The following is a 23,821-nucleotide window of genomic DNA, read 5'->3' on the forward strand; positions in this document are numbered from 1 at the left end:
AATACTTCAAATAATCAGATTATGTAAACAAGACAAATAAAAGTAGCATTTGTCTGTATAGGCCAGTAAAGTTCAAAGTGCCATTACAATGCCGGCGGGCATTACTATTATCAGTATATTGTTTTGAGGTGCTTGTGGTTGGAGAGGCACAGACTGAGTCACTGTGTGGTGTGTAGAGGCTGGTGAAGGTAACCCAGAAAGCCACAAGATGAAGCTCATACAAGACAATGGGGCCTCATGCAAGATCATCCAAAACCTCCCTTGGTCATTTTGAGGTTTGGTTTTACAGGTTAATGTGTTTCCACTTGTTTTAGGTGTCATTCACAAAATCAGGAGTGACCAACAAAACATTGCTTTCATATGTGACTAAATGGGATTCTGCACTAGAAAGGGGAACATGACATTCAGTTGCCATATTGGTAGATCCACTTAGCTCTACTCAACACAGTCTATCCAACCAGTTCTGCAATAGATCCTAGTTTGAGGATGGTTAAAATGTTTTTTTGTTAAAACTGTGTACTTTCTAACCGTACACGTGCAAATGTTTTTCTTGTTTAGCCTAATTTCATTGATAGAAGTAGGGTGGACGAAATGATAAGTATACATTACCGTTCAAAAGTTTGGGGTCAGCCAGGCAACTTCACGTTTTCCATGAAAACTCTCACTTTTATTTGTGCTAACACAATTTACAAGGATTTTCTAATCGTCAATCAGCCATTCAGCACCATTAGCTGACACAATGTAGCATTAGAACACAGGAGTGATGGTTGCTGGAAATGTTCCTCTGTACCCCTATGGAGATATTCTATTAAGAATCAGCCGTTTCCAGCTAGAATAGTCATTTACCACATTAAATGCAGCCAATGTCTACACTGTATTTCTGATTAATTTAGTGATACATTCATTGAAAAAATGCTGTTCTTAAAAAACAGACATTTCTAAGTGACCCCAAACTTTTGAACGGTAGTGTATGTGTATATATACCGGGCTTTGCAAAAGTTCTGTTACACGGTTTCATGATCTTTAGAGACGTTTACATGTCGGAGTGAAAAATTCCATTAAACAAACTGAAAGTTCTACCTTATAGGCAGGTGTCCTGAATACAATTTTTTTCTCCGGTGAAGTTGTATCAAGATGGAAGTCAAAAGAGTTGAGATATCTGCTCTCCTTCATGATGGCCACAACAAGTCTGACAGAGCCAACAGCTGAACATCAGCCGGATGACCGTCCACAGAGTCACGGAGAGGCTCAAGAATGGTGAAGACTTTCAGTGATCTTTCAAGAATGGTGAAGACCTGAAAGATCTTCACCATTCTTTAGCCTTTCTGCGACTCTGTGGACGTCATCCGGCTGATGTTCAGCACAAAGGAGAGCAGATATCTCAACTCTTTTGACTTCCATCTTGATACAACTTCACTGGAGAAAAAAATTGTATTAAGGACACTGCCTATAAGGTAGAACTTTCAGTTTATTTAATGGAATTTTTCACTCCGACATGTAAACGTCTCTAAAGATCATGAAACTGAGTGTAACAGAACTTTTGCAAAGCCCGGTATATATATGTGTGTGTGTAACTGTACGAATAACATCACAGATTGCAGCCTCTAAACTTGAATCCTCACTTCACACAGCAGTTCCAACAGAAATCAGGCTTTTTTATAACCCTCTTAAAAGTGGGATTTTATTGCAGGACTTCTGTATCAGACTGCATTAGTTTGAGTTAGTTGTGCCGGATAATAAACCTTCAGCAGTAGGTGATCTTGCACTGTTTAGTGTAGCTGAGGATGTTGATAACTAGATCTTAAGAAATTTCAGTCTGTACCACTCTTAAATTACTTGTACAGTTGCCCATGAGAACAAATATGTTGATACAGGTGTTGCATGCATGAGGCCCATTGTCTCGGATTCAAAGTGTTGGTACAAGAGATGCAAGACTCTTCATTAACTGCATGGTAACAAACGTGTCCTGTCACTAATGGTCACTGGCAGGACTGTAGAAACTGGTAAATGTTAAACGAATATTGCGCGTTGCCTCTTCTCATGCTGTCGGAGAGTCTTGTCTGGTGAGCAGCAAAATGAAGAAATGAGTTTTGATTGTGTTAGAGCAAACAGAACACTGTAGCATTTAAAAAGTTGGATTCAAGCATCTCACTGAATGTGTTTTATAAAAAACACTAATTATGAACAGAATTGAGAACCTCCCACCTGTAGGTTTTTTTTTTTTTTTCGTTTTCACATCCACGAGACCTCAAAAACAGAAGTGACCATGTTTGTGCTAATGTTAAAAGAACTTGCTTAAAGAAGTGTATTTCTAACAGCAATTTAAGCTACAAAGGTTTTTAAGTGATGTTTTGTACATTGATATTCTAAGAAGTCTTGTACAGAATTTCAGAACTCACTTTTTTATTTATTTGTTCAGATCCTTTTTGATTTTCTTGTTCCTCTAAACTGACATCAGCTTTGTACTGAATTGGATTCTGGTGTAGTGTTTTTGAGTAACTAGCATGCGTCGTAACTAAGTAGGAATGCCTGTTGATGCTAATTTTGGATGTTTCTAAAAAACAAAACAAAAAAACATCGCTTCACCTTGAAAGGGACTTTTTTCCTGTTCAGTCAGTAGTCTGCTTTGTACATGTTTTTCAGCAAAAAACAAACAAAAACAAAAACCTGTACAATAATACATTGTAAAATAAAGTATATGTTTATTGTACTGCCATGGTGATGCAATATTTTGCTCTGTTCAGTAGATGTTCTATCACATCTACTACAGAAATGTGCACTTCAGCAGGTTTCCAAAGCAGCAGTGGCCACTGGAGGGCGCTAAAATCCTTCTTACTTAACAAAACTTCTGTTTTCTTTTGTAATTTTTTAAATACATTTAAATTGAATTACTCTTACCAGTTTAGGGTTCACTGTAGATGTAGTTACAGATATGTAATTCACTTAGTCTAAACTTGTAGTTAGTGTGCCTTTAATCGACCACCCATGACAGCCACCAGCTCCTCTAACTTCCTGGTTAAATCCAGCAGGTGTTGAAGTAGACCATTATTATGTTATCCAAGAGGAGAACTTCCCTTATTATGTGGACTAAAGTATCAAGACTTAATCCTGTCCAACACAGAGAGACCACAACAGCCCTGAACAGAGAAAAAGTGTAACATATATTTCCTACAGGGTAAAAGCACTTTCAATATACACTGCCTGTCCAAAAAAATAAAGCTGCAAGCAGCGTTGGACGGGTCCTCGCATCCTTGCTGGTTGGCGAATCCACACACATCCACCAGGTGGCACTGTGACCGAGAGTGTATTTTGGCCTATGGATGCCATCAGGAGTGGACTCTGATCACACATGCAAAATTTCAGGCAGAGCATGTTCAGGCTAGTTTTAGAGCTTTTCCTATCCATCCAGCAGGTGTCGCTGCTACGAAGAGTGTTTTTTGGCCCATGGATTTGATTAGGACTGGACTCTGATCACACATGTAAATTTCAGGCCGATCGGAGCGAGATTCATTTCATCCACAGTGGCGCTATGACTATGGCTGTATATGTACATATGAATGTCATCAGGGCAGAACTCTGATCATACATGTAAGTTTGGGAGATTGGAGCATGTTCAGGGCAGTTACACAGCATTTGCTTATTCATGGCGAATCGTCAAATTCCAGGGTCGTCATTTCCACATCCTCAGACTTTTGCGGAACATTTTGATAACTTTTGATCACCAGTGCCTGCTGACATCCTGGCCAAATTTACAGTAATACAGTAATAACTAAAAAATAGTGTAGACTTATGTCTTATATAATATTGGCATGTTTTTTTACGATTAACATGTAATTTAGACCCTCCAGGAAAACGCAATTATGCGATCGCATGAATTCCCGCATTAATCACCAAAATGCCGTTGATTATTATAATTTCAGCTCTCTCTGTATTGTCCTGTTTGAATATATAGCTTTTGAAAATGCCTAAAAATTATCAAAAATCTTAAAAAATATGACATAAAGTTAAAATAACGACTTCCTGTTTGATTTTGAGCATGTGTCAATTATATTTTTGTGTGTCTTGACCAGTTACATATGTCTACCAAATTTCATGCCTGTAGGTGACATATATGTAAATGTTTACAATTTTCCAGGTGGCACTATGGAGCCATTTTCCACACACATGTGCAGTTTATCTAAAATATTAAACTCTTCAGCAGTCCTGATGTGTGGTAATTCTGGCTACATTTGAGCATTTTTAACCTGTCAAAAGTACTTTGTTTGTCAGGGCAACAATGTGTTGCCACAGCAAAAACAGTTTATGAATTGTCAAAATCTTCACGCTGTGGCATCTGATGTGAACACTGAGCTGTCCAATTTCTAGAATGATATTACAAAGTTTCAGGCAATGGTACGTGCAAATGTAATGACAAAAACTTCCTGTTGCCAATAGGTGGCACTATGAGCATTTCTACATTTATGAGTGTGGATGTGTTCAGACCCTGACTGGTGTCCATCATAGGAAGTATGGTCCAGATTGGACTATTTGCAGCTGAGATATAAATAATTCAATTTTCATGCGAAACATCGAAATTCGCTGCGCCGCCACAGACACGCCTTTGATGACAAGTGCCAAGACCTTGGACAAACTTTTATGACTAAAAAATATGTTTTAATTTAAAAAAAACCTAGGGTTTCAATAGGGTCTTCGCACCGTTCGGTGCTCGGACTCTAAAAAATCCACCTCAAAGACAAGACATGACATCACAAACACTTCACTCAATTATTTATTAACTGTATCTAAAGATATAAAGATATTTAAACTTAAATTAGATATTAAATATACAATTATAAAAATATATACTCGGGGGGGGCAACTGACGGCTGTTCTTATAGGTTCTTATAGGACACCAAGACCTGATTAGCTGGCCTCCACCTGCACATGATCTGCTAATGACAGATGACACACACCTGGACTCCTCATCAGCACAGCACACACCTGCAAAGAGAGAGAGAGCAAGGCTGAGGGAGGAGAGAGCCCTGCCACAGCTCACAGCCTAAGCTGTCACTTTGCATGTTTTAACACCTTATTTTGTAAAGAAATCAACACATTCTTGCCATCTGCAGATTGCACTTTAAAGAAAAGAGCCTTTATTTGTCACGTTGAGATAGAACGGAATAAAATGTTCCCTCTCCAGACTTTACAGTAGAGCCTGTAAGTTGCCTGATCTCAGACCAGCTCTGTGTCCCAGCAGGGCGGTACATTCATCATGCCTGTTTGCCTGTAGTGGGAAAACAAAATATATGTAAACATAAGTAAACAGAGTGCGAGATCTCCCTGACAAGCTGTCCGGCCGTTATAAACAAGGCCCGTGAAAAAGAAGTGATCGCTGGATGTGATAAAGATGAAATGTAATAGTTTCTGCCACCATGAATCTGATTGTAACGTCCACACTATTAGAATGGCCGATAAGAGCATTTATGACTATTTGCTTGGTGTCATGAAGGGAAGGGCTGTTTGATTAATACGAGCAGCTGGCCGGCTCCAGGTTCAGCACATTCTGATGTTGCATATAACTTACAGAGGTGGTAATGGGCCGGTTTATATACTAAAATGTGATCTGTCACACATGTGAGATAAGCACAATTATGACTAACACATTCTGCATTTCCCCCCAAGTGCTGCGTTTGATATGCATGCTTTGTGAATGTGGGCGAGTAATGCTTTTGTTTTCACCAAAGAAATATTGACTTGGGGGACAACATGCTATCTGCTAATGTGGTTTATACAAAAGTGTAAAACTGGTTGGTTTCCTCATTCAAAAAAACATATAAATCTTGCTCAGATTTACGCTGCAGGAATGGATTACACTGAGACTTCACCCATTCAATCAGTGTTTCAGCTCAGCAGTTTTTCTTTTACATGCATTTTTTTCAGCAGTCTTGCCAGTGATACAAACCAGTTAAGGTTTAAGCTCCGTTGAATTTACCTCGGGATTAATAAAGTATCTATCTATCTATCTATCTATCTATCTATCTATCTATCTACAAATGCTGTTGCACCTCGACTGTTTTTGCTGGGACTTATCCAGATTTCCACAACAGTTCCAACGACACAATCTAAAAATCTGTCGTGAGCAAACTGACAGCCATCGACGTTCGCCTCAGATGCTGCCGCTCCAGTTGGAGGCCATCAGTGATCAAAGCTTCCTCCTCGGCAGGATCCATCATCTCTACTTACAGTCCATCCTCTTTAAACTGCGTTATTGATCTTGGCCTAGGTCATGGAGGTTTGGCATGAAGGTGGGGTGGGTGAGGATGCAGAGGAGGAAGCTTCCCCTGGGTGTCTCCAGTGCCAGCTTCCTCTTATTTAGCACTTGACCCTGCTCTTGGTTTTACTGCTCAATGCAGCAGCCTTATTTTCAGCACATGGTCGATGGCTACCAATATTTAGAACGAAGTCCCGTCGCTGCTCTTCAACAGAAGCTTAGAAATACTGTAAACAAACACACCTGATCAACGTGAGGCCAAAAGTTTGGAGGTTCATTTTTATGTCATGCCTTTTCTACATTTTCAATAGGTGATTAAAAAAACAGCAGTTTGCATTATGAACTCCTGCTTTCCACACTGTGCATGGTGTTCTGTACCTCCACACTTGCCGCTCAGCTGTGGGCTTTTTCTCACACTTGCTGTTGTTATTTTACTCTCCAGTCCATTAGCGACACTGCTGTGATGAGCCGGGGCCGATAAACATATGGCCGGGCTCCTGAAACACATAGCAGCCTCTTAATGGAGTGAAAAAGTAAAAGCAATGAAACTGCAAGCAGCGTTGGACGGGTTCTCGCATCCGTGCTGGTCGGCGAGTTCATGCATGTCCACCAGGTGGCGTTTCGACCGAGAATGCATGTCGAACTGAGAACGTGATGAAGGTTGGACTCTGATCACACATGTAAAATTTAAGCAGATTGGAGCATGTACAGGCTAAGTTTATAGAATTTCCTTCCATCCAGCAGGCACCGCTATAACTATGGCTTTAAATCAGCAAGTGATCAGGGCAGGACATAGATCATACATGTAAAGTTTGAGGGAGATTGGAGATGTTCAGGGCAATTACACAGCATTTCCTGTTTCATGGCGAATTGTAAGTTTCCATGGGTCACATTCTACACCCTCAGACTTTTGCAGAGCATTTTGATAACTTTTGATCAGCCATGCCTGCTGTACATCTTGGCCAAATTTACAGTAATACAGTAATTTAAAGTAATACAGTAATAACTAAAAATAGTGTAGACTTATGTCTTATATAACATTGGCATGTTTTTTACGATTAACATGTAATTTAGACCCTCCAGAAAAACGCGATTATGCAATCGCATGAATTCCCGCATTAATCACCAAAATGCGGGGTCAATTATTTCCCAAAAGGCTGCAAATCCCCGCAAGAATCTCAACATTCCACGACATATTCACGAAATTCCACGAAAATAAAAGAGAAATATGCAGGTCCCGCTTGATTTCACAATTTCCGCATAAAATTGAGAAAACTATAACCAATAGATAGGTTTCACATGACGTTTCACATGACGTCACACTTCCGGGTCCGCCATATTGTGTGGTCAGTGTTGAAATTGTTGTGGTCAGGAGTCAGCGAGCCAAGACCAAGTATGAGCAAGATAAATATAGTTTGCAGTGTGACTGGGGACAAGAATGGTTCACGTCTGTTGTGTCCACGGCTGCCACAACAGGGCAGAAGGCCCAGTTAAACGGAGCCGAGGGTGAACAGACAAGGAAACTCAGCTGGCTGAGGCACCACACTTGGCAATTAGTATCTGTTTTTTAACCTGTATTATTAAGAAATTGTCATTTTCACTTTTACTTTGTATTCTATCATTCAATTCGTCTTCCATAAATACACTTATTGTGGTAAAATAAAGTTTTAGTGCATGAATTGCCTTTGAAAACACGATTGAAATCTCGCAAACAGCCAAAAAGTCTTACTCAAATTTGATTATTTTATTGAAAAAAATACATTTCGGGAATTGTAATGTATGCCTAATGAAAGATAACAAATGTATAACTTAAACAATTGTGGAAATTAGGTGTTTCAACTGTTATTATTTGCTTTGACCTAAAGATCTTTCAAAATAGCTGCTTCTCAAAGCGAGGATTCGCGTTGCCCCAACAGGACACCATACTGGGAGGTTAGCTCACATTAGTGTGATCCTAGCCAGACTCCACTGTTTATTTCAGTTCATTTAATTTAGATAGACCAATGATACGCTAATTAATAGAAAAAATCATTAGGTTCATTGCTAGTTAAATCGGCGACCTGAATTAATGCTGTTTTTGGACGAATTCTACACCAAACTGGGTTCAAAATCTCGGCAAAAAAGTCTGTTATGAAGTGCTACTTCCTCATATTATGAGCGCAAACGACTGAAACTTACTCAAATTACTTCACTTCAGGCAGGCCGTTGTGAGTGCTTGTCCAGTCCTTCTGTGTAACTTGATAAGGATCCATTCCATCAATTAACTCCAACTTCCTCTGATATCGGTCTTTCGAAGTGCTATCAAGTGTGTCGATATACTTTTTCAACTGAGTGGCAGCCATAGCCAACAAATATTTGGCTAAAAGATAAACTCCGGTCACGGACTCAACAAAGTTGACTACTGAAAATGGCGCTGAGCTACTCCTGATCCGGAAGTGTGACATCAGTGAAACCTATCTATATAAATGGAGTTGCGAGTGAGTTTTATGTGACGCCCGGCCTGACATCATCAGTTCGTGCATTTACACACACACTAGAAGCACGAGCTGATTCGGAGCGCGGTACTCAGAGACGAAAAACAAGAATGGTGAATGCTCAAAGATCACATTTACCTATGAATATTTCAGCCAGAGACCGGGCATTGGTCTTCTTGTGCCACAACCAACGCATCTGGAGTGGCGCGTTTGAGAGGGACGAAAGAGAGAGGGAGATAGAGGAGGAGGAGGAGTGGGAGGGCTTGGACGTTGAGGAAGAGGGGATCGAGGATAATGAATAATTTTGATTTGACTGTACTCTGATTGTTATTATTTTTTGTTTTCTCTATTTTTGTCATTTAATTTTCAGAAACTGATGCATTGTTTTGGGAGAGAGGGAGAAGGGACAGGACATCGGATTGGATCATTATTTTTTGTGGCCTAATTTTTTTCATGCACCAGAGATAGCACTTTGTTTTATTTTGTTATTGCATATATGCACTTGTTTTGTACATTGTTGCATATCAATATGGTATTGTTCAATGATTGCACTGAGCAGGGTTCCCCAAAGTGCAATAAGGCTCTTATATTTAGACCAGTAGTATTGGCTCATTGAGAGCTGTTGTTTTTAGAGTTCAAAGTTGATGTTCAACAGTTAAGTTTAAACTGTGTTTGAAAACACTGGAGCAGGTAGTTTGCTCTACCTCAAAGTATAACTAAGCAGAAAGAATGTTTTATTTCTGAGAATTTTGTGATTGAGGAATGTTTAAGTCATGCTTAAGCTGATAATAAATGAAACATTGGCAGCACTTACTGTGATGTGTCTTGCATGTAGTATGTCTGTTTATCTTTACGTATATTGCTCTTTTTCATTCAGTGGTAGCCTAGTAACAGGATGTAGGAGAAGAATCACCTTTTTTCCCAGTTCTTACATATTTCTCATCTTTTGCATATTTCACAACTATTCACATACTTTGCAACTTTCTGCAATTTCACTGCATAAAATGGCATAAAACCCCCGCATATTTATTTGCATAATCAAGGATTTTAGCCCGCGTTTTTCTGGAGGGTCTGCTAATTCAATGTTCTATGATTTTCTTAGTTATTTTGTGCTTTTTCTGTAATTTGAGAAAAGGGAAATCTTTAAAAAGAACATTAAATAAAGTTTAGAATGACAACAAAAATTTTCCTTTTTTTGGTTTGTTTTGACAGCATAGTACGAGACAAGACACATTTTTCTATGTGTGTGCTGTTTTGTTTTGTTTTATAAAAACAAGTTTTCATGGGAGTTAATTAGTGACACTAGAAACACTGCAGCAGAAAATAACGTCTACTTCTGTTAGTATTCGTGTGTAAAGTTGGCGTTCAGAAGTGTGAAGCCGGCCTGTTGAGGATTTTATTTTGAAAGTCTTTTCCGGGTGTTCCGTGTCGGTTGTCGTTGCCTTGAAACCGGTGCGGCTCTCAGGTGATAACAAACACTTTCCACCGGACTCCACGGATCACCTTCACACGCAGGTAGCTTCAACTCACCTGGATCTGACTTCACTGTGCAGACTGAGACGAACCGAAGCTACTTTAGGAACTTTAAAGTGAATGGACGGTAGGTTTTTATGGACATGTGTCTTCATGTTTCTGTGATTACCTTTTTACGAAGTTCAGCTGTTTTTACGGTGACATGCTGAAACACTTTTAATCACGAGGAAAACGCAAAGTTAAGGTAGACAGTGTAGAAGAAATAGTAAAAGGAGAAGAATCCCAAACAAAGTTTGCTGCAGTGGTTTGTGTATTTTGTTTACCTGTTGAGCGCCACTATTAAACAACATCATAAATAGTTTAATTAACTAATTCTAATGTATGCTAATATTTGCGTGTTTGCTGAGCCTTTGTGGGATTTAGTTTATTTTCTGTAGCTATTTTAGAGGTAGAAATATCGTTAAAATTTTCCTCCACTCCTTCCTGAGCAGAGCCACTTTTTGTTGTCAGACCAGTTTATCCACTTTGAATGTACATTCAGGGCAGGAGGAGACTCTTCATTCTTTCATTCAAAGCCACAGATACCTCTAGCCTGTAGTCACAGTCTATTTAACAAACCCAGGTATTTACCCTCACAATGTCATGTGCTCTGTGCAACAACATGTGTGTTTTTATGTCATGCAACTTTAAAACCTTTGCCAAGATGTTCTCTGGAGGCTGCACTGTGTTGAAAGCCTATTTTAGCCTCACTGTTCAAAGCCCCTCTTTTTTTCTTTCATCAGACTGCAGCGGCAGCCAGGATGATCCCAGTGGGTGAATTCAGAAACCTCGGCACGGAGCAGAACTCCAAGCTTCGGGTCCTGAAACCGTGGTGGGATGTTTTCTCAGAGTACCTGTGCATTGCTATGCTCATGCTCGGAGTCTTTGGGTGCACGTTGCAGGTGAGGTCGTTGTGGGATCATAATTTTTTATTGGATGTTAACAGAACTTAATATGCTTCACTTGTACCAGCTGTTGTTCTACCTGAGGGAATATTTTGCTTCATACACACCTTCCTCTCTTTCTGACGTTACATTAAACAGCTCTACTATCTGACCTCCATGTCAGGCGAATACACAGACAACGTAACTGTCATACTTGCCTCTCCTGACCCACTTACTGCACATTCAGATCACTAACTCGCAGCTTAATGTGTCCCACTCCATCATTTCTGTGTCATATTAAAATAGCACAGAAGAAAAGCAAAGGATTTCACATGTAATCAGCCACAATGACTCTTTTGTTGGTACTCAAAGTATTGCTAAATGAATCAATTAATTTGCCTGCTTATATTATGATAGTTGCACTAACGTTTGGCATAGTTGTAAATAGTGCCAACAGAGGTGGAGTAACAGGAAAACATCAGTGAACAGAACAGTAAACTGGAACCAAAGCAGCTGTCTGAAACGCTACACCATCAACAGGCTCTGCTGAATCAGCAGTGTAACTGTTGCTTCGAGGAGTCACACAGACTACAGTAAAAGTTTAGATGAAGTAACTTTATCACCAAAAATTTAAGCTGAGCGATCGAGGCAGTTCACATCTGTAAGAAAATAGATAAATGAATCATAGTACATTAGCACTGAGTCTGGTTTCCTCCAAAAAAAAGCTTTAGAAGGTGTTAAAAGTCCTAAATATTATCTCCTGCTTAGCAAATGCTGTTATGATAGTTATGCAGTAGCTATGTAGCTCAGTGTCTCATAATGGGTAATTCAGCAAAAATATACTTTAACCTGAGTGAATCAGTCATTTTAGATTCTGTTGTCCATTCCAACATTTTCTGCCACTCATCCGAGTCTAAGCTGCACTGCACCTTTATTCTTTGGTTATGTATGATCATGATGTACGATCACTTTTTAAAAATTCTAAGACCTATTTACAGTTTATTGTGATCATATGATTTCAGGAAAATCTGTTTCAGAATCAAATGATCGTTGAAAATCTATATTTTTCCTCCTGTCAATCACCAATAATACAATCCTACTCCAGATAAACTACATACTTCATAATCCATCTCTGCCTTTACTGTCTTAAAAATATTATGAACACTTAAATGAGCCACAGTGTTGCACTTTGCTTAATTACAATGGACATTGTTGCTGTAAATGATAGCAAATGTGTATTTATGTTTTGTTTTTCTGCTTATTTAGGGAGATTTTATCTGTATTTTGTAACCTGTTGGTACACAGTAAATATCAGTTTAAATAAATACAGTCAGATGTCTCTGTTGTCTATTCAGTTCTACCTGAATAGTACAATTAATGTCATTTGTGCTGGTTGTCAAGTAGTGCAACAGATTGCTTGGTTGCCTTAGAAAAATGTCTCACCATGCATTTCTTTTATTTTCCATCCTTCTCATTCCCGCCTAATTTCTTCTTTCATTCATTCGTTTACCACAGCTCACCCAGGACAAAATTGCGTGTCTTCCCAACCCCTTCACCAGCCCAACACCCGAGGCCATCGACTGCAGCTACATCCGGACCTACAGGGAGAACGTGACGGCGCACTACACGCCAGTCACTCTCGGGAGCCCCATCATCCAGGAGGTTTTCGGCCGTAAGAACAACCTGGACATTCACCAATACGTGTTTGTCAACCATTATTGCTATGAAAGGTTTGTCCACTGGTTTGCCAAGTACTTCCCCTACCTGGTTGTGATCCACACTATGATCTTCATGGTGGCAAGCAGCTTCTGGTTCAAGTTCCCTGGCACATCTTCTAAAATTGACCTCTTTGTCACTATTCTTGGCAAATGCTTTGACTCACCCTGGACCACAAGGGCCCTGAGTGAAGTTTCTGAGGAGAGAGGAGAGGAGAAACTGGTTAGCTGGAGGAGGAACACCATGTCAAAGGATTCCACAGAACGACGACCAGATGAAGAGGAGGCCAGCGGGCTTCTTATGCGCTCCTCCTCTGTCAAGTCTAATCCAGAAAAGAAGAATCCAGAACCTCAGTCTTCCCCCTCTTTGTTGGATAAGAAGGAAGGAGAGCAAGCCAAAGCTCTTTTTGAAAAGGTGAAGAAGCTTCGAACTCATGTAGAGGAGGCGGACATCTTGTATCACATGTATGTGCTACAGACATCACTGAAAGTCTTTAAGTTCCTTTTAATCATCGTTTACACTGCAGTGTTGGTACCGAACATTCAGATAGTTGTGCGCTGTTATGTTCCTCCTGAGCTGACTGGTTTTGACATCTATTGCTGCAACCACAACAAGGCCCATCTCTTCTCGAAACTTGCCTACTGCTACATCTGCTTTGTGGGAGTGTACGGTATTCTGTGCATCTACACGCTCTACTGGCTCTTCCATCGGCCTCTAAAGGAGTACTCCTTCGACCAGGTCAGACTGGAGACAGGCATTAATGACATACCAGATGTGAAGAATGACTTTGCCTTCCTCCTGCACCTTGTGGACCAATATGATGCTCTTTACTCTAAAAGATTTGCTGTTTTTCTTTCTGAAGTCAGCGAGAGTCGCCTCCATCAGCTTAACCTCAACTATGAGTGGACCGACAAAAAACTGCGGACCCGTCTTACCAAGAACTCCAGCAACCGTCTGGAGCTCCACCTGTTGATGCTGCCAGGGCTTCCTGATACAGTCTTTGAACTAAATGAACTGGAATCGCTCAAACTGGAGCAAGTTAACAATGTCACCATCCCACACAGTGTGGCAAAGCTGGACGCTCTCCAGGAGTTGTCGCTGATCTACTCCCCTGCAAAACTCCAGCTTCCTGCCCTGAACCACCTCAAGGAACATTTAAAGGTTCTGCGTTTAGCTTTTGAAAGTTTAGAGGAGGTACCTGTGTGGATGTACATCTTACATGGCCTGGAGGAGCTGCACCTGAGCGGTCCTTTAACCAATGAGGTGTACAAAAGTGCCACCTTGGACTCACTCCGAGAACTGAGATCTTTAAGAGTCCTCACCCTCCGCTCCAACCTTGCCAAGATCCCACCCAGCGTAGGGGATGTTGCGATGCAGCTGCAGCGGTTGTGCATCCACAATGAAAGTGTCAAGCTCCAAGCTTTTAGCAGCCTGAAGAAGCTAACCAACCTAGTTTCCCTGGAGTTAGTGGGCTGTGAGTTGGAGCGCATCCCAAGCGCGGTCTTCAGCCTGAATAACCTGCAGGAGTTGGACCTGAAGGAAAATAAACTGAGCACTGTGGAGGAAATCCTGAGCTTACAGCACTGCCAGCGTTTGGTAACGCTCCGACTGTGGCACAATAAAATCGCTTACATCCCCGATCACATCAGTAAGCTGCACACTCTGGAGACGCTGGACATCAGCTGGAACAAGCTACGAAAGCTTCCCTCTCGGCTGTTCTACTGCACTAAACTCAGACACCTCGACGTCTCTCACAATCAGCTCACCTCTCTGCCTCCTGAAGTCAGCATCCTGCAGGGCCTTCAGTTCTTCTCTGCAGCATTCAACTCCTTCGAGACACTGCCAGAGGAGCTGTTTTCCTGTAAAAGGTTAAAAACACTGATTCTTGGCAACAACTGCCTGTCATACCTTAGCTCTAGAGTGTCAAATCTGGCCCAGCTGGTTCGACTGGATATTAAAGGAAACCGTCTGGAGTCTCTACCTCTGGAGATCGGGGATTGTCCCCTGCTGAGTCACAGTGGGTTGATAGTGGAGGACAGCCTGCTGGAACTGCTGCCGACAGATGTACGAAACAAGTTGACTCAAAGCTGAGTTTGTAGAACTTAGGCTTGTGGGAGACTCTTCTAACTCTTATTGTGGCATGGAGGTCGATGGTGTTCTGGCTTGCCCAGAGAAAACAAACTATTTACAAAATACTAATACATGCAAATTGGTGTAATTTTTACATGAAGCAGATCAAGAAGGCAAAGCATAACTGTTACCATGAAATGTATGTTCAAATCTGTCAGTGAAAGGACAATCAGACATTTTTTTATGCATTTTGCCAAAATACTTTTTTTAAAACTAATATTTTACTAAGTCTGTAGGTGTCCTGTAAATACACTTTTTTCTTTTTTACAAAACTGTGTTTTCATGTAGCTGGTTTCACTGGTGGAGATCACACAGTAAAGTAACGTTTACTTTAGAGTCAGGCTACCAGTGTGTGTGGGTGAAACAAGGGCTTGGCTCTATGCACAGAGTGAGCAAGCTTTGACCTTCAAATGTTCCAGTCGAGCATTTTCACTCAGAGTCATATTTTGTTTGTTTTGCTCTGTAAGTTGGACAGCTTTATGCAGCATGAAAAACTGTTTCCTCCAGTGTGGTGGCTCATGTTGTGTTCTTTTGAGAAAAAAGCCTCTCAGTAGTTAAATGAAAACTGCTCATCCCTCTTTTTACACATTCAGTCAAATGGAGGAAAAAGGGACTCCGTGAATCTGACTTCATGACTCAGACTCATTGTGATATTCATTTACAGCAAGAAAGAAGATAAGACTACTGTTTTTAAGATGCCTTTTGGATTAGTAACATCTTTCTTTCAACACTTCAACAAATGTGAGACTCCCTAAAATGTACCTCGTGTGTCTTTGTTTTAGTTTTGTCATTTGTCAGCACAATTGAAAATTTACTATAAAATATGGACGAAACTAAGTCACATTCAGATGATTAAAGGAGTAAGACATTACTTTACCTAAAATATTTTACTCCTTTTATTTTATTGCACAGTATTTCTTTGTTGATAAAAAAGATTGATGCAAATGAAAAGACAGAAACAAGCTAAACAAAACAGTGAATTGACTTCAGTTTACTGCTGTCTTTCCTTTGCTAAACTGGAGGTCATTGTAGTTATTGGGTTTAGTACAGCAAACGTTGCAATGCTTCGAATTGGAAACATTTTACTTGCAAATTATTTGTGTTCCTCTTTTACAGACAAAGGCATGCTTGCTCTCTGCATTCCCTCTTTCTTTCCTCCTTCTTGCTCATTGTACCAGTATCATAAAAACTGAGACACACATAACAGCCTGTTGTCCTCAGCCAGAACTACAGTACAGTCATGTTCTGACTTGCAAGGCTCTCAAAAGGGATCCTGTCAGCCAGTGTACGGACATACCTCTGTGATACTCTGGCTTACACTGGCCTGTACAAACGTCAAAGGAAACCTTGTGCTTTTGTTGCGTTCGTGTTTTATATCTGAGGAGAATCAAGACCTTGCAAAAAAAACTGAAACGAAGAAGCTGCACAGTAGGACCTGAATGTCTTAATACTTTGTAAATCATTCCCCTGTTTCTTTTCCTCTCACCTGAAGTAGCAGTCAAGTGTGTCACCAGTATTAACCAAAGCTAGAATGTTGCTTTAAGTTGGTGGAAGGGATTTGTTCGACTGAAGGTGTGAGAGAGTGTCCTGCTGCCACCGTCTGCCGTCAGACCTGGTTGCAGGATTTGCGTTTGGAACACTGGATTATTTAGTGTCTTAAAGCAATAAAAGTTCTAATTATTACAAAGTTAAACAGGTTAAGATTCAGCTCCTGCAGGCTGTGATTCTCTGAAACCTGATGAAGTTAATTTAATTTAATAAAGCCTCACAGAGCATGTTGCAGACTACAGTGACTCATCATTTGTAATTGGACTGTATGTTTTCACTCGATAAAGGACTGTTAAAGTTTGTAACTCATGAAAAGCTTCATATTGTTTGACCATTAGCTGATGTGAAACTGTGTTCATAAACAAGAACTTCATGTAGTTACAGTCACGTTATCAATAAAGGACTCTAAAACACTGGAACTGAAGAACTGAGGAAACGCTATCATGTAAACCACGTCATGAGGAAACACCAGATGACATGAAAATAAAATAATACAAGATAAAGTAGGCTGCATAGATAAATGAATAAGATGAAACATCTATTATTACAATAAAGATAGAAATAGAAGTCAAAAATGGCAAAAACAAGAAGAAATTTAAAAAATGAAGTAATTTGTATATTAGACTAAAATATGTAAATAGGTGAATAAAAAGAGAAATCAATAAATAGAATAAAAAATCAAATCTATCAAATCAATCCAAAAAATGACTTAAACAGTAGATCTTGAGTTTGAATTATAGCTGCATCTAACTAATAATTGTCACTGATACGACTATTTTCTTGATAATTAAGCCTTTTGTCCTAGAAAACAAAAAAGTTTAGCAAGAAGAGCCCAAAGTGATTCCAAATATCTTGTTTTGTTTGACTAACAGTCCAAAAGCCGGGAAACTACCAAACATTTGGTATATTTGAGTCAAGAAATTACCTTAAAATATTTTTGAAAAAGCTGCTCGTAGTTACTTTTTGTTGATCAACCAATTGATGCAACTCAAGACTAAAAAGCAGCATCTTTGTGGAGGAAGAGTTGAAGAATGTGGCCAAGAAGTTGCAACATCGCCCAAATAAGCATAAACTGTTCTTACAAAAGTATTCTTATCAAACACCTAATTTTCTTCATCATTGTTTTCATCATCTGTATGCGTGGGCTTGTCCCTGTGACTGAAGCAGTGGGTCGACACTGGTTTTACTGGTCTACTCCCACTGCTTCAAGCCAAATGCAAGAGTCACTGTACCTCCCAACCTGTAGAACAAACCAACAACCAACAGTGTTTAATCAGGAAGTACTTGCACATTGTGCTACACACCCACATTGGTGCTCAGTGAAGTCATTGAGCTCTACCTAGCGGTTGGCTGAGTGTGTCTGTGTTACTATAATATCGCTCTGTTGTGAGATTTAGCTGTTCAGGGGAGAAAATACACTTCAACATGAATCACAGTCAAGTGTCTTTGTTACACAAGATCAGGGTGTGGTAGCACAGAAGATGGACCTCTGAGCGGAAGATTTCAAAACTCAAAAATATGGGCGGGGAAAGTAAATGACTCTTTTGTCTTGACAGAGGCATTTAAAGTGGAGCTGCAAGGGTAGAGTTTGCCCAGAAGTCAAGTACTGTGATTCTACTGTGGTTTATGAGAAAAAGTTGCAGAAATCCTCCTTTAAATACCCTGGATAATAGCAGTCAAGCAGTACGTCAGTGAAATAAGCTTTAAATTTGATTATAAAGTAGCGTAAAATAGAAATACACAAGAACCTCAGAACTGTATATTACAGTTACTTTTCACTAAGTATAAATCACAAAGTTAAATGGAAGTGTATTTTTCAACCAAATTTATCAGGTCTGGCATTGAGTCAACCTGCTGACTGTAACATAGACTCCCCTCAAAAAGTATTGGAACAGTGAGGCCAATTCCTTTATTTTTGCTGTATACTGAAAACATTCATCTAACAACGAACATGAAGCAAGACATCAACATTTCAGCTTTTATTTCCAGGTATTTACATCTGGCTCTTATACACACCTCAGAAGGTAGCACTTTTTGTTTGAACTCAGACAGTTTTCATGTGAGCAAAATTATTGGAACATCTGACTGACAGGTGTGTTTTGTGGCCCTGCTGTGTCCTATTACCTTGATTATTCAAACAATAAATAGCGCTCAATGTCTATGTTCAGTTTCAGATAGACTATAGTATGAAGTGTAACCAACATAAAAACCAGAGAGCTGTCTATGGGTGAAAAACGAGCAATTGTTAAGCTGAGAGAAGATGGAAAATCAATCAGTCATTGCACAAACATTGGTCATCACCAGTACAACCACTGTGAATATCCTGTAGAAGAAAGAAACCACTGGTGTACTAAGTAACAGCTGTCGAACAGGTAGATCAATGAAAACAGCAGCAGTTGATGACAGAAACATTGTGAGAGCTGTAAAGAAAGACCCCAAAACAACTGTTACTGACATCAGCAACAACCTCCAGAGGGCAGGAGTGAAGGAATCACAATGTGCTGTTGGCAGAAGACTCCATGAACAAGAGGCTACACCAGGAGATGCAAACCACTCATCAACAAGAAGAAAAGGAAGGTCAGGCTGGAAAAAAAAAACAGAGATGAGCCTCAAAAATCTGGGATTAAGTTTTATGGACTGATGAGACAAAGATGAACCTTTTCCAAAGTGATGGAAAGACTGAAGTTTGAAGAAACAAAGGATCTATTCATGATCCTAAACTTACAAGCTCATCTGTGAATCACAGTGGAGGTAATGTCATGGCTTGGGCTTGCATGGCTTCTTCTGGGATGGACTCATTAATCTTCATTGATGATGGGACACATGATGGCGGCAGCAAAATGAACTCAGAACTCTACAGAAACATTTTGTCTGTCAATTCATAGAAAGACGCAACCAAACTGATGGGGAGGTCCTTCATCATGCATTAAGTTAATGACCCAAAACACACACTGCCAAAACAACAAAGGAGTTCATCAGGGACAGGAAGTGGAAGGTTTTAGACTGGCCAAGGCAATCTCCAGACTTCATTATTGCATTTGTTATTGCAACTAAATATGAAGTCTTATTCACTTTAATCTATTTTAAGTCTATCTGTTCCTGTTAGTATTCCATTTCAAGTAATGCTATCTCCAAAGTTGTGTATCAGATCCAGATGTAAATACCTGGAAATAAAAGCTGAAATGTTGATCTCTTGTCTCATGTTCATCTTTGGATGTCAAACCCAAATACTTTCAATCTACAGTGAAAATAAAGGAATTGGCCTCACCGTTCTAATAGTTTTGGAGGGGAGTGTACGTACATGATCTGTCTGATATCACACGCTTCCACACAGTCCTTGAACTGTATCTGCCTTCTTGGCTTGAGAAGTTGGCCAGCGACACACAAGCAAACAAAATACCCATTGTACCATGAGAGCCCTGAGCACAAACATCAGCAAACTGTGCCACCATTACCTACAAGCCTCAACAAAACAGGGCCTTCATTCATTTGGAGTTTCAGTGCAGCTATCATTGTGACCTCTAAGAGGGTTTTTTTTTAAAACTCTGGTGCGCATTCCAGTGTGGAGTTATTAGAAATGCCCTCCATGAATCACCTTAGGGAAGCGCTGGACACTTAAAGATGCATGAAGACACAGATGAGTGACAAACTAATGGAAAAAATGACAAGAAGTGTCTTAGTCAGGTGTGGGGCCACCATGTGGAGAGCGCTGTTAGACATGTCAGTCCTAAATTTCCTAGAGGTGTTCGGTTCAGTTGAGATCTGGTGACTGCAAAGGTCACAGCATATGATGACGCCTCATGCCCTGTGAATGGAGGGATTGTCAGAACAGCTTGCATCGATTTTCAGTTACACTTCCCTTTAAAGGGGAACTTCGTTTTTTTTCAACCTGGGGTCTGTTTTCATATGTCATTTCATACAAAGCTGGGACCAGCGGGAGCTAAAATGGGGAAACTGTGACATGGGTTCCTCAGGTCTCTGTGTACATACACCACCATTTCTATATTACAAAGAATTAATTCCATGCAACAGAAACTCCCACTAAATTATCTCATTTTAGATTGTTGATAAAAAAAAAACAGAAATGAGTACAAAAAATGTCCCAAAATTCCAGGAAAACAACACTGAGAGGACCTCTGAGGCCAGTGGTACCTCATAGTAGCTAAATTCAATATACAGTGAAGCAAAAAAGACTTTATATCTTCAAGTTCAACACTTTATTTTGTGCTTTCTTCTTCAAATAGTAAAGTGAATAATTTCACTTTTGTTTTAAAAGTATTTATATAAATAACATTTCAACAAATCACAATAAATGTTGCTATTTACAAAAGTCACAGGAACATTCAGTCCTGTTCCAACAATAAATAAGAGTAAATTCAAAGTCTAAGTACATCTAATCAAGAGAAACACAACTATGCAAAGCAATCAGGGTGCACCATGTCAAGTTTTGTAAATAAAAAAAAACAAACATACAATGTAGCAACGGTTACGATTCTGACACATTAGAAAAATTGCAATAATTAGAAAACACTGGGGGGAAACTATCTACAAATGTGCACTCCCAATTATTAGGGAAAAACATATATATAAGAATATATATAAGGTGCCTAAATTGCACTGTGCAAAAGAGGTGTCTACAGTATATAGCCACCCAACCACTGAAAATAAGCTGCCAAGACAATATGTCCTGTGTCACATATTAATGCTGAGCCACTATTAACGAAAAAAAAAATCCTTTACACAGCAATGAATTCAAGTCACCAGGTTTGAAGCAAAGAAAGAAATGTGAGGTGAGGGTTACCAGGAAGACACCCTGACTTCTGACTAACTGTGAATGTGAGCAAAAAGCGAGTTAATCATATCGGGCACACATGAAGCTCGGGCCACGTCTATCGCTGTCTGACCGCTGACGTTGGCGTGCTTCAGGTCGGATTGTGGTGCCAGGAACTTCACAACATCCAGGTGGCCTTCCTGGATGGCGATGTGGATAGGAAGGGTGCCGTTCTGGTCCGGCATGTTTACCGAAGCGCCGTACTCCACCAGAACCTGCAGAGTGTCGAGGAACCCTGTCCGGGCTGCGTCGTGGATGGGCGCTATCCCATGTTTGTCCTGGATGTTGGGTTCTGCTCCTTTCTCTAACAACAGAGTGGCGATCTTGGAGTTTCCCATCATCATCACCTGTTGGAGACATTAGAGGAGAGGTGAAGAGGGAGCTATTGTAAATTCAGCACTTGAGTGTCAATGGGACGTTGTGACCCTGTGAACTCAGAGACTTTCTAACAGTTTTATGTCAAGCCTCTCCACAGAATTTACCAATCTGTTTTCAATATAATTAGAGAGCACATGCCAAATGAAACCTGGTAAAGAATTAAAAATAGTAAATATCCAAAGTTTTAGAGAGCAAATAAAAACCTAGTGAGAAGAAGAAAGTCTAACAATCAGTTGATGGAATACAGCTCCATGAAATTCATGCAGTCTAACACAACAACTACATTTGTGTTGCTGTAAACAGAGATATTAGTATTTACTGGAGCAACAACTATGACACTTTATGGTTTAAATCTATTATGAAGCAGAACTTCAAAACATCTTGTGAGCCACGCTATTAAAGTGGGAGGATTTTTTTTTAGTTATTTGATGATAAATTGATCAACATCTTTGTGTTTTATGAGATTCTGGGGGACAATTTTCACTATTTTATCGACCAAACATTTTTAAAAACTTGAAAAAAAAAAGACAGATAACTCTTAACTGGATCCTCATTCAGGGTCAGTGTAAGAAGAGGGTGAACAAAATATCAGAATCATCACATTTGAACAGCACCACGAGCTACAGCCTAGAAAATGACTATAAAAACAAATACACACCAACAATATAACTCATATTAAGTAGTTTTAGTCCTGCACTGGACTACATTATTCTACAGTCTGCTTCATGTTTGTACATGCTAATAACAAAATTACCTTTTTGCTGTATATGTATGGATAGATAGATTGATAGATCCTTTATTGATTCCACAGTGGGGAAATTTTCAGTGATAAAGCAGCAGATACAATACAAAACAGTACAAAAAAAGAGCAGCACACAGTGCACAGATATAAATAGGTACTTTCTCCTTTGTTTATAGAAATTTTCTATATATATTCCATATTTTCGTCATTTTGTTATGTTTTCTATGGGCTTAGTTTGTTTAAATCTGTATTTCTAAGCTACTTGATGCTTGTATTTCCCTCTGGATCAATAAATTATCTATCTGTTAATTTTTCTAAATGGTCAACTGAGTGTAGATACTGTTCTCTGTGAGTTTCCAGCAACTCCAAATCATAAAATACGGCTCATTTTTTTCTTCTAATGATCCAGGATTGGGACACTGCGTTCTAACACAGAACAATGGTGATGTAAACACATCATAGAGTACTGATGTTTTGCTGTAGTCAGAGGGAAGGAGGCGGCTCGGTTATCGAAGAACCACAGCGGCAACAACATATTTCTCCAGGATAAACACTCGTACAGTTAATTGGCCTGTAAATACGATTCGTGTGTATTTGAGCTGATCCTCACCTGCAGCGCGGTTCTGCCAAATTCATTGACAGTGTCGGGATGCACCCTGCATTCCTCCAGGATCCACTGCACCTCGCCGGTGTTCCCTCTGGCTGCCGCCGTCGTCAAAGCTTTACCGGCATCCATCTGACTCAGGACCATTATAGTCAATCTTTCTGGCTGTTCTGCAACAAACGGATATGAGTTTAAGCGAAACGCAGCCACGGGCTCCTCAGGAAAACAACAACGAAAACGCAAAGAAAGACTAACTTCGGCTATAGCTAGCTAACGTCACCGCAGTGTTCCACTAAGCCGTAGTTCCCCTGCTGACGCCATGTTATCCGGCTGTATTGTTACACCGGCTCGTTTTTTCTTTTTTAACAGCCTCTTAAACACAGTAGCTCAACCACAAATATTTGTTCCGCTAGATGAGCAGCAACTTCACGTCGACCGATTGTGACAAACAATTAGCACCCAGGCTAACGGCTAACACACAAAAAAGAGAGCGGTGCAGCTCGTTGAATCGTACCTCGTTCGGTTCGGTAGATTCCAAAGTGTCGCCGAAGATATTCTACCCCGATGTCTCAACGGGTCGGTTATATTTAAATAAAATTCAAACAAGAGGAGTTTGTCAACATTACAAAACACATTTGCGCGCTGAGATCGATACAGCGGTGTCTCCAGACTACAATTTACAAACATTGGACAGGACACACGTTGACCAATCACAGCTCGCCAGGAGGGTGTTGTTCTTCCCTTTATGGCAA

General features: G+C 40.0%; 2 protein-coding genes across 4 annotated transcripts; one reads left to right on the forward strand and one right to left on the reverse strand.

The window, feature by feature from the left end:
- The first annotated feature begins 10,769 nt into the window (after window positions 1-10,769).
- si:zfos-323e3.4 (volume-regulated anion channel subunit LRRC8E) lies at window positions 10,770-16,927 on the forward strand. Its single transcript, XM_022190590.2, has 2 exons — window positions 10,770-11,138; window positions 12,636-16,927. The coding sequence occupies exons 1-2, from the start codon at window positions 10,998-11,000 to the stop codon at window positions 14,925-14,927; spliced, it is 2,433 nt and encodes an 810-aa protein (XP_022046282.1). The 5' UTR covers window positions 10,770-10,997; the 3' UTR covers window positions 14,928-16,927.
- Window positions 16,928-20,716: 3,789 nt separating this feature from the next.
- cdkn2d (cyclin-dependent kinase inhibitor 2D (p19, inhibits CDK4)) lies at window positions 20,717-23,767 on the reverse strand. 3 transcript variants are annotated; one of them, XM_022190619.2, is made up of 3 exons: window positions 23,584-23,767; window positions 23,076-23,234; window positions 20,717-21,692 (listed from the first exon to the last, which is right to left on the reverse strand). In XM_022190619.2, the coding sequence occupies exons 2-3, from the start codon at window positions 23,214-23,216 to the stop codon at window positions 21,339-21,341; spliced, it is 495 nt and encodes a 164-aa protein (XP_022046311.1). In that variant the 5' UTR covers window positions 23,217-23,234; window positions 23,584-23,767; the 3' UTR covers window positions 20,717-21,338. The 3 variants fall into 3 exon arrangements, with proteins under 3 accessions (XP_022046311.1, XP_022046310.1, XP_022046312.1); XM_022190618.2 differs by having other exon boundaries at window positions 23,076-23,239; window positions 23,584-23,766; XM_022190620.2 differs by lacking the exon at window positions 23,584-23,767 and adding an exon at window positions 23,325-23,568 and having other exon boundaries at window positions 23,076-23,239.
- Window positions 23,768-23,821: the final 54 nt, after the last annotated feature.

The sequence above is a fragment of the Acanthochromis polyacanthus genome, chromosome 3, assembly GCF_021347895.1.
Source record: "Acanthochromis polyacanthus isolate Apoly-LR-REF ecotype Palm Island chromosome 3, KAUST_Apoly_ChrSc, whole genome shotgun sequence".
Taxonomy (NCBI): Eukaryota; Metazoa; Chordata; class Actinopteri; family Pomacentridae; genus Acanthochromis; species Acanthochromis polyacanthus.

Bases quoted from the DNA above. Each gene is read 5' to 3' on its own strand.
- si:zfos-323e3.4 (XM_022190590.2), top strand. From the start codon at position 10,998: ATGATCCCAGTGGGTGAATTCAGAAACCTCGGCACGGAGCAGAACTCC. The intron at 11,139-12,635 runs GTGAGGTCGTTG...CGTTTACCACAG, and splicing joins TCTTTGGGTGCACGTTGCAG to CTCACCCAGGACAAAATTGC.
- cdkn2d (XM_022190619.2), bottom strand. From the start codon at position 23,216: ATGGTCCTGAGTCAGATGGATGCCGGTAAAGCTTTGACGACGGCGGCA. The intron at 21,693-23,075 runs GTGAGGATCAGC...TGTCTCCAACAG, and splicing joins TTGGCAGAACCGCGCTGCAG to GTGATGATGATGGGAAACTC.